At 39.4% G+C, this 11,546-nt stretch overlaps 1 protein-coding gene across 1 annotated transcript in view; it reads right to left on the bottom strand.

Moving 5' to 3' along the window:
* Positions 1 to 10,067, bottom strand: part of ZMYM4 (zinc finger MYM-type containing 4) — a 192,137-nt gene extending 182,070 nt beyond the window's left edge. The window contains exon 1 of the mRNA XM_004704979.3: positions 9,767 to 10,067. Within this exon, the coding sequence (XP_004705036.1) occupies positions 9,767 to 9,805 (39 nt within the window). The 5' untranslated portion in view covers positions 9,806 to 10,067. The remainder of the gene's footprint in view (positions 1 to 9,766) is intronic.
* Positions 10,068 to 11,546: the final 1,479 nt, after the last annotated feature.

The raw sequence follows: 11,546 nt of genomic DNA on the forward strand, positions 1-11,546 counted from the left end.
GGGAGGGAAAAAAGAGGAGCTGATACCAAGGGCTCAAGTAGAAAGAAAATGTTTTGAAAACAATGATGGCAACTTATGTATAAATGTGCTTAATACACTTAATGTGCGGATAGTTACAAGAGCTGTCCCAAAATAATGATTTATAAAACAATAATAATAACAATAATCTAGACTACATAAAACACAACAAAATGTTGACGTGGGAGATCTATCTACATAAGAGATTCACTGTACTGTTCTCGTTTGTGTGAAATTAATTTATTATAATAAATTTTTTAAAAAGAACTACAATTTAAAGGTATCAAATAGAAAAATGTATGAGTTAATGATATAGCTCCTGAACCTTATCTTGGGGAGTTGCTACAGCATCAATTCAGTCTTCTGAAAACTAGTCAAAAATTAAAAATAAAAGTATTTGCCCTGCTTTTCTAAGTGATATTACAGAGTACGCAAATAATTGATAAATTTTTTATGAAAGAATTCCAGTGAACATATATTGGAGAAAAGACAGAAAAATCCATCTCCTAGGGAAATAGGGCTCCAAGGCAACAATAAACTGGCAAATAGATGAAAGCTACAGAGCGGCTTGATAATACCAATACCACCATCAGTACCACCTAAACCAAATGATCGCTTTTATTATCACTACAGGCAAGTCAACCTTTTATGGGACTTCTGGAACAAATTCACAGCAACACCAAATAGGGCAACTATACTCATATATCCTAGTTTGCCCAGAATAAACTCATTATAAGGGGGCTACAAAAAGTTCTTAGAAAATGAAATCAAAAGATAACCGAATCTTTTCCACAAACTTTTTGAAGCTGCTTCTTCCTATTGCTATTGTTTTACTTTAAGTATGAATAGTATCCCTTTTATTCTTAAAATCATCGCTTTCTAAAATTAAATGATTATTCTATTTATGAATGTTTCTTGTAAAAGAGTCAATCTAAATCAGGTCACACCATTCCAAGTTCTCAACCTTGGCTGCACAGTGAAACCATTTAGGATAGTTTTCAAAATGCTGATACCTAGGTACTACTCCATTCTGATTCTCATTTAATGTATCTTCAGAACTGGGATGCTTTAAAAGCTCCCCAGGTAATACTAAAGTTACAACAAAAGTGGAGAAACACAGCCCTGTATCTCAGTTTGTGGGTAAAAGTTTATATTAAACACCCAATTTGTAGAAGGCTATGGAGAGTGGAAGGTTTCTGGAGGGTGGGGAGAGGGAGGGGTTTGGGAAGCAAACAATAAATGCAGCGGGGGAAGGGAGCACAAGAACTGATTATGAAGATACATACAACTCTTTTAAAGCAATTTAACCATGGAAATGCATGTGCAAATATTATATCAAGAAAACTACTAAAAAAAGGGAATCAAACTCAACCAATGTTACCGTGGGTTAAGGAGCAAGAGTTGTTGCTTAAAGGGCACTGAGTTTATATTAATGGTGACAGAATAATTTGGAAAAGGTTATCAATAATGGTTGTACAACACAAAGAGTATAATCAATGGCACTGAATTATACATGTAGAAGTTGTAGAACTGGAGAATATCTTGTTGGGTATATTTTTGCCACAATTAGAAAAAAATAATTATATGTATCAATGAGTACAGGGAGAAAATGTCCTAGAATTGAATGTGGTGATAACTGTACAACTCTTCTTGATAAGACTGAATTATTGAATTGTGTGACGTGGATGAAGTGCTAATAAAACTGTTAAACAAAAAAGAAAAGAAATGGTTGTCGGGTACAATCTTTGGTCTAAGGCAGAAGGCAACTAAGCTAAAACTTCTACAAAGCATGAAAGAATGATAAAATTAACAGTATTAAGTGTAACAAAGATGGGGGAGGGAAGGTAGAGGGGTCAAAGAAAACTGTTAGCATCCCAAAATTAATTTACGTAATATCTGACTTTTAAAAGTTCCTGTTTTCAGTATTAGGTTGAACCTTAAGAAAATGCATTTTTATGGTCACATAAATGATTCACCTTATTAGTATTATGCTATGTCTTCATTTCTCTTTCCTTTACTAAAACATGCATTTACCTAAAGTAAAATAATCAGAATTTTTAAAGAAATGTGTTATTTGAATGATGACTGATATCCTAATATAGAATTCAAAAAGTACCTTCTGAATAACTATAAAAGTCAAACCCTTAACTAATGCAGTTTCAAAGAATGTGTGGGCACACCGGCTTCCCCCAGAAGCCCTATCTTCTGCAAACAGTCATTTGGCCAGGTCCATTTTACCCTTTTATTCTCCTCGCCCATGTCCACAGCCAAGTGCTCTCAGGGCACTGAGTGGCCAGTGCTTGCCCCCTACCAAGGAAGTGCCAACAACAACAAAACCCAACCTCACTGCCAGAGTAGATGGTAACACACAGCAATCCTATAGGATAGGGTAAAACTGCCCAATTGCTGAGACTGTAAGTAACTCTTTATTGGAGTAGAAAGCCCCGTCTTTCTCCCACAGAGCAGTTGGTGGTTTCTAACCACCAGGACTATGCCACCAGGGCTCAGAGACATTACAATTTTACATTTATCTACTCCCACTGTCTTTAGAAAATAAGAAAATCATTCCACTTTCAAAGGTACAATCTTTAAAATGAAAACATGGCTTTAAAACATTTGGTTTATATTTTCTAAGCAATAGTTCATTGTGAAGATGTTTTAAGGTGATTAAACAATATGCAAACAAGAATACACCTTTGGGGCAAGGGAGCAAATTTGCTTTTTCCTGAGAATTTGCACCATTATAATTTAAATATAGCTCAAATTATTTTAAGGTCCATAGTTTCTAATAAAGAATTCTATGCTTTTAACCAACGAGAATATAAAGAGTAACCATAAAGATTTCTGGACAAATCAAGCTCTAACCTAGAATAGACATTAAACAGGAACACTTGAAAGTGATCCTTGGTTTAGCCACTTAATATGATCTTGAGAAATCTGTGCCTCCTTTCCCTGGCAAAATGGGATAATGAAATGAAAGGATTTAAAGAGATATTAACATATAAAATATTTTTAAATAATGACAGACACTTAACAGTTTGAGAGTTATCTGTAAGAGCCACCAATAAAATTATTTTTTAAGTTTTTGAATATCAACAATTTTTTAATATCAATTAGTATTTACAGATAAGTTATATGAAAAGAATTCAGAATCAATGTCAATACTCGAATGGTCTCTTTAAATGATCTCTATACAGTGAGCCAATCCATTCTTAAAGTAGATTATTTATACTGTGTACATATCAGTTGCATGTTTTTTGAATTGCATTTTTTGTCTTTCTTATGTTGTTGAAAATATATATATATATACACATAGCAAAACATACAGCAGTTCAATAATTTTTATATGTAAAATTTGCACTTCAGTGACAGTAATTACATTCAAGTTGTGCAACCATTCTCATACTCCTTCTCTGAATTGTTGCTAACCACCATCACCCCCACATCCCCATTATTATGAACTCATTGGCCCTAAACTTATCTTTGAAGTGACTGTTGTCAATTTGATCCCATCTAGGTAGTTTGTAAAAGAGCACAATCCTTAAACCAAGCTATGAACTGCATATATTTTTAATTATGTGTGTGCCTCCATATTTTAAGTAATATTTAACAAAGAAAAAAATACAGTAAAGAATTGAGCAACCTTTTGTAAGTATTTTAATATAAAATATTAAAATAGCAAAAATCCAAAACAAAAATTCTCCACAATTCATAGTAAAATCAAAGTCAACATACATATCTGATCTTTACACAGCTATATTATCATTAAGATAACACTTTATGTTCTACATATTGACTTCATTATACCATTCTGCTAAGTTTTCACCTTATCTTTCCTTTCCCACTCCCCTTTAAAGGTTGCAGCCTGACAGGTACCTAACCACTTTTCCAAGTTTATACATATACAAATAATACATAGACATATAAGAAGGGAGAAAGTCATTATGCTTTTACAAAAAGAAGAACAAACTACTTATACATATACTTTTTCTCTTTTGAACATATGAAATATGCCTCAAACAATATACACAGGAATTTATGAAAATAGATAATTTTTTTAAAGTAAATAAGAAAATAGATAATTGTGAGCTTTTGAAAGATACAGGAATGAAGACCATATGCTTTATAACACACTACAATGCTGATGTTTTTAGGTTCCTTAGCCATACTACAGCTATGTAAGGATAATTCCACTCTTCTCAATAAACCTATCCAATGAAATAAACCTACCTACGTCCCCACTCCCCAGCCAGTCCTGGGGCTTTGGGGCTCAGCTCACGAGGAGTCCCCCTGGGACATGGGGGTGCAGTGAATGGTGTGACCTTTGCTGGGCATGCCTACACAGTAGGATACGCTGGCACCCTCTAAGGTTTCCCGTGTGGGCTCCAATAAATTTCTTCCCTTTTGCTTAAAAAGAAAAAAAAAACCGATCTAATAAAAATTGTACCCTTTAAAAATTCATAGTGGGTACCAATCGCAATGATCGACACATAACTACCATTCCATCCCCCATCCCAGGAGGGCAAACAACAGAAACCATGGGGGAAATGAGACAATGGTAGGTGTAAGACACAAAAATAGTAATAATTTATAATTTATCAAGGGGCCACAAGGGGGGGAAGGAGCTGATTCTAAGGGCTCAACAGAAAGCAACTGTCTGAAAAATAATGATGGCAACATATGTTCAAACATGCTTGATAACAATTGATGGAAGAGACCCAACAAAATAATCTTTTAAATAAAAAAAATTCACAGTAATAGCCCCCAAATTACCTAACTAAAGCATATGTGTCTGTGTAAGTAATGAATTCAGTTTTTTATGGGTTTTTAAAATCATTTTATTGGGGCCTCGCACAAGTCTTATCACAATCCATACATCCATCCATTGTTTCAAGCACATTTGTACATTTGTTGCCATCATCATTCTCAAAACATGTGCTTTCTGCTTGAGCCCGTGGTATCAGCTCCTCATTTTTTCCCCTCCCTCTCTGTGCCCCCTCCCTAAACTCAGTTCTTTTCTACTTGAGAGATGATTAATTACTGGACATGGTGCTGATTCACTCACATACTCAGTTACCCTATGTTCACAAATTAAGAAACTGGCATGCTTGCAAAATCTATTATTTACTGAATACAATCAAACCAATTTTGTCTAGTTGTCTGGGGACCTGGTGGCACACTAGGTTACAAGTTGGGTTGCTAAACACAAGGTCAGCAGTTCAAGCCCACCAATTGCTCTGCTAGAGAAAAAAACTGAGGCATTCTGCTTTGGTAAAAGACTTGTAGCCCCAGAAACCCAAAAGGGCAGTTCTACTCTGTCTTTTTTTTAAAAATCATTTTATTAGGGGCTCATACAACTCTTATCACAATCCATACATACATAATTGTGTAAAGCACATTTGTACATTCATTGCCCTCCTCGTTCTCAAAACATTTGCTCTCCACTTAAGCCCCCGGCATCAGCTCCTCATTTTTCCCCTCCCTCATGAACCCTTGATAATTTATAAATTATTTTGTCATATCTTGCCCTGTCTGACATCTTGTCATATCTTGCCTTGTCCGACATCTCCCTTCACCCGCTTTTCTTTTGTCTGTCCCCCAGGGAGAAGGTCACATGTAGATCCTTGTAATCGGTTCCCTTTCCAACCTACCCTCCTTCTACCCTCCCAGTATCACCACTCACACCACTGGTCCTGAAGGGATCATCCGCCCTGGATTCCCTGTGTTTCCAGTTCCTATCTGTACCAGTGTACATCCTCTGGTCTAGCCGGATTTGTAAGGCAGAATTGGGATCATTATAGTGGGGGAGGAGGAAGCATTTAGGAACTAGAGGAAAGTTGTATGTTTCATCGTTGCTACATCTACTCTGTCTTACAGGGTCAGAAGTTATCAGTATAAACTTAATGGCAATGGGTGTGGTTTGGGGTTTTTATTCTCAATGCCTACAATCAAAAATATAGAACACACACACACACACACAAAATATATATATATATATAGAACACCAGGTAAGCACATATATAATTTGGGATTGTTACCCCACTGGCCTCAAATCATAGGCACCTAATTATAATCCAGGACCATCTGAAGTTTGAAAAATTTGCATCAGAAGAGAATGTGGGTGTGTAAAACATGGCATAAAAGATTCACGGAAGATCCCCAAAATAAAGCAGACAATTCGATACCCAAGCCATTGTCTGTAATAAGGAAACTTTTCTTAACAACAAAAATCAACAAAAGTCTTTTGCGTTCCTATTGTGCAGTATGCAAATGTAGTGGTTACTCAGTGGGCGGCAATCCACGTGGTTGGCAGTTGGAAACCACCAGCAGCTCCAAGGAGAAAGACTGGGCTTCCGACTCCAGCAAACTGCTGCAATCACAGAATCCCACAAAGGGGTGCAGAGTCAGCATGGACTTGATGGCAGAGAGTTTGGTTTTTTTGGAGAAGGATGCAAAAAGCATTAAAATGTGTCCTGCCCTAAAAGAGTTCACAATTTAGCAGGAGAGGCAGAATATATAATCCTAAAAGATCATAATTCCCATAGCACAGTGCCTAACACATAGATCATCAACTTGCACAGGTGCTCAACAACTATTTTGTGGCTTATGGTTGTAAAGTCAAGACAGTAACCATAATAAATTTAATAGCATTCCATCATTGCAGTTTTTAATTAAATAACCTAAAGTTATTATTTATATCTATGTAGTTCCTTTTAACAGTCTCAAGGGAAGCAAACTATTTTTTCAATTGATCTGTATGGTCCCCACTAATCTGCTTAACGTATGCATATACAATCCACATGGAAGATGACACATACAAAAAGATGAATAAAAGCACTCGGTATCATTTAGAACAACTGTAAAACCATCAAGCTCACTGAGATCAAGTCAATTCTGACTCACAGCAACCCCATAGGGCAGGGTCTAAGTGTCCTTGCAGGTTTCCAAGACTGTAGCTCATCTTTCTCCTGCAAACTGCTGATCTTGTGGCTAGGAGCCCAACATGTAACCCACTATGCCACCACTTACCAAATATTAGACAGAAAAAGGACTGTGGAGCATAAATCATACAAAATGGGGAAAGCCTATATAAGTTTAGTGTGCATTACATGTTGTTACAAAATAGCTTCAACTGCTACCAGCATGGAGCCATTTAGTGTATTACAGAGAAGGGAGAATATATTTCAAATAATCAAATTTGTTGACAAAGTACTTAAATGGTTTTATAGAACTTTCTAGACTATTGTAATTGTAAGATGAAAGATAATAGCATTAGTTTCCATTGAATGCTAGGTTCACATTGAATGATTACACAATTTAAAATAATTTACATCTTAAAGTTGGTGAACCTTCACGCAAACCAAATGTACTTCCAGTTTAAAACTGACCCACATTGAAGAATAATCTAAAATTTCAAAATATGTGCATCCCATATCCTAGAGTTATACTAAACGAACAACTTGGACATACTATCATACAACTTAGCTTGCTCTATCAGTAACTAAGTATTATATTACAATTTTGTGTACCTAAAATTATCATCATTGAATTTTAATCGCTGAAACTATCACATTAAGATAAACTAATTGCACCAGGCTGTGTGATCATGAGGTGTCGATGGGATCGGGTATCAGGCATCTATGACCCAGAACAAAACCATACCCAATGTGAATTGGGGGGAGGCTGGGGGGATGTATGGAGACCTAATGCACATCTGTAGACAACTGGACATCACCTCACAGAGGGGTCACAGGGAAGAGATGAGCCAGTCAGGGTGCAGTATGGCACTGATGAAACACACAACTTTCCTCTGGTTCTTTGATGCTTCCTTCCCCCCCACTATCATGACGTCAATTCTACCTTACAAACCGGATTAGACCAGAACATGCACACTGCTAAAAAGATAAAGAGCGCCAAGCACTGGGAATCCAGGATAGATAAACCCCTCAGGGTCAACAATGAGAGTAGAGATACCAGGAGGACTGGGGGAGGGTGGAAGGAGAAAGGGAGAATCGATCACAGGATCAACCTAAAACCCCCTCCCAGGGGGATGAATAACAGAAAAGTGGGTGAGGAGTGACAGAGGATGATGTAAGATATGAAAATAATAGTCTATAAGGGTTCATGAGAGCAGGCAGGCGGGGGAGGGAAGGGAAAGAAATGGGGAGCTGATCTCAAGGGCTCAAGTGGAAAGAGAATGCTTTGAAAATGACGATAGTGGCATATGTGCAAATGTGCTTGACACTCTAGATGAATGTATGGGTTATAGTAAGAGATTTAAGAGCCCCCAATAAAAGAAAAAAAATATGCTAATTGATGAAATCGCGAGGTGGACAGGTGGAAGAACCATATGATAAGACAAATAGTAAAAAAAAAAGTAAAATATTAATGATAGAATCTAGCTGGTAGGTATATGATATTTCCTGTAAATTTTTTTTTTAACTTTACTGTGCAAATGACCTTTTTTTTTTCAAATGAATTGGTGGAGGAAAGGGGCTGGGATTGAATACCACTTGATACTTATTTGGCTATGTATAATTTAAACTTTTAGAAAGGGAAATACAATTTAACTGCTATGTGGCATCTAACACAGGTACTGTAGTTGAAACAAGTCTGTATTAAAATCCAAGCTCTATCTCTAACTGTCGGATCTTGAGTATGTTAGTCAACCTCTTATAAGCCTAAATGAGTTTTTGCAATGTCTGGTATATAGTAAGCACTCAAAATGCTAAGATTAATGCCAGGATGAACTTGCTAATTCTATGCTTAACTTAAAAGGTGTTCCTAATAAGGAATACATACCTTTTTTTTTTTCAGTTATTTACTTTAGTGGTTTAGCACCAGTTTGATCATTTTGGGACTTATCCTAAAAACAGATTCCTGATAAACTTACTGCTATTTGAGTGCAAGGGTGAGAGGAATTAAAGAAAAGAATAAAAACAATATTGTTTGTAATTGAATAGTATTGTTCTCTAGCTGGGAAAACCATTCAGAATTAAACATCAAAGTTTCAAGACAAAGTTTAAAGGCACTCAATAACTCATAGGCAGAATTTCACCTCAGCAGGTTGGTTGGGTACGTATTTATGACAAAACTTGTCATACTCTTCCACGTTCCTAATTGCAGCTAAAGAGGCTAGCCTAGAACATTGCATTTTCTGGTTGCACAACTCTTCCCCCTAACTCAGAGCAAGCCAAGGACCCCACTTCACAGGTAAAACCACCACCACCTGTACCTTGGTCTTGATAAGGTTATAGGGGGAGGGGGCGAGGGGAGGACTATGAATTTGCATTAGTCTTACTGAGAACCCTTCTGGCTATTTCTCATGAGACCCCCTCCTTGACTTATTCCCGCCCCACCCCCTTCACTTAGCCTCTCCCCCAGTTAAACTTCCAGACTCTTAATCTACTAAAGATGCACTTAGGAATCTGAGACCTTTTCCGTTCCTGATCCTCATAACCCACCCGAGTACCTGGGGGCGGGAAGGGGGGGGGGGAGCAAACAACAGCCCCCCGCCCCTCCCCCTGAAACGGGAGCAAATCTTTGTCCCACCTGCCCAAGGACCACTCGCCTGCGCGTTGCAGACCCACTGTGGATTCAGACCTGCGAGCAACCTGTGCCAGCCGGGCCTCGGCAGGCCCTCCTAGAGCTTGCGCATGGCCCACTCCCGGCCCGGCCGCTGCCCCCGGCCGCCGCCCCGCCCCGCCCCCCGCCGCCCGCCGCCGGAGTTCTGCCTCACCTCACCTACCCTCTTTCGGGGGGCAGACTCCACCTCTCTCTCCGCCATGTTGGGCCCCGCTCTGAACCTCTGCGGCTCCCGGCGCGGTGGCGGCGGCACCTCTCAGGCCCCCGGCCCCCGCCCACACTGCAGGCACTGCCGCCTCGAAGCAGCGTCCCCAGACCTGGCCGGGCCTGGCGCGGAGAGTGGGGAGGGGGCGGATACCGCGCGCCCGGCCGGAGATCCCGAGCTCCCCAGGGTGCGCGCGCGGGCTGGAGGGCCTGCCCTGGGAAGGGGGGCCGGGACTCGGGGGGTTAATGGCCTCCAAGGGGCCTGGTGAGTAGGATTATTTTCTCTCAGAGAAATTCCTCCGCCTGCGGGTTCTTAAAGGATCACTAAACCAGCCCCTTGCGCGCGCCCCGGGTGCGCAGGCGCACCTTAAGCCCCGCCTTCCTTTCCCACCAACCCTCCAGTCCTGAGCGTGCGCGGTGAGTGGCCCAGGGTAGGCCAAATCCTGCAAGTTTCTTTTCTGCCAGCAGCTGCTCCCACCACTCAACTATGGCCGCTGCTTTAAAGGGGCCATGACTTAGTAATGGAAGAGGGTTGAAAGAAATTAGTGGTAGACAATCTGGATAATTGGTTAAAATTTCAATGAGAGGTACACATCACTGCCTTACACCTGACTACTGAGATGCTACTGGAAAGGGAATACAACAATGAGCTAAATTTCTCAATGGACCCTTGAGCATGAAGAAAACCAATGAAGGACTCAATTAGTAATCTCAAGAAGACCCGACTTTTCCGGCCTCAGACAACTTGATTTGAAGCACTATTGACTTATTAAAGACCAGTCTCCTTTGATGGTCTTGAAGACTGAACCAAGAACTGGAGATCATTTCCTCAACTGTAATTTGTCCTTAGAATCTCAAAACTGGGAAGCATCTTAGAAGCCATCTGTTTCATTGCTTCCAATAGCAACAACCTAGTCACAAAAGTCATTTGCCCATGGCAGCTAGTTGGCTTGGAATTAGACTGTGGATTTAACCCACAGTTCTCTTGGATTTTCAACACACCAAAGCTGACTTACAGATCAATTTATTTTTATCCACTATCTGTAGAAGATTAAAAATGAAAGTTCCATGCTATTTCGAGAATATTGTAATTCTGCTTTGAAGATAGATACAGATATTTGCTGATGTTATGTGCTCTCCATTGAAGGAACTTGAAATTTCAAGATAAAGCATGAGCACTATATTTCCCAAACTGGAAACCTCAAAGTCGATTTGGGTCTACCTTTCCCTAAAAGCTAAACTGAAGGTGGTTGAGAAACATGAAGGCATGATTCATTCCTCTTCCATTCATTTTCATCCCTGAAGCCTGAGCTGGAAAAAATTGCCATATGGAATACAAAATAATAGCTTAGGGGCAATAGGAAGACATAGGGGGTAAGTCAAAAGAGTGTTGCTTTTAGAGTTCCAGTTGGGGTGGGGGTGGGGGGAAGCCACTGCTATCAAGTGAATTCTGACTCATAGCAACCCTGTATAGGGCTTCCAATGCTACATATCTTGAAGGGAGCAATCAGCCTATCTTTCTCCCAAAGAGCAGCTAGTGGGTTTGAACTGCCAACTTTGCAGTTAATAGTTCAACACTTATGTGACCGTGTGTTTCTGTGATCATTGGATGGCAGCAGACAAATTGTCTCAGTAATACATTGAAAATAAAGGCCCAATCAAGAGTGGCTCCCAAGGGGATCCGTTACATTCAAAGTAGAGAGATCAACGCAGAAATTTAAATGACTATTTTTGGTGAT

Source organism: Echinops telfairi, unplaced genomic scaffold (genome assembly GCF_000313985.2).
Source record: "Echinops telfairi isolate 266 unplaced genomic scaffold, ASM31398v2 ScPeMD7_7457;HRSCAF=8495, whole genome shotgun sequence".
Lineage (NCBI taxonomy): Eukaryota > Metazoa > Chordata > Mammalia > Afrosoricida > Tenrecidae > Echinops > Echinops telfairi.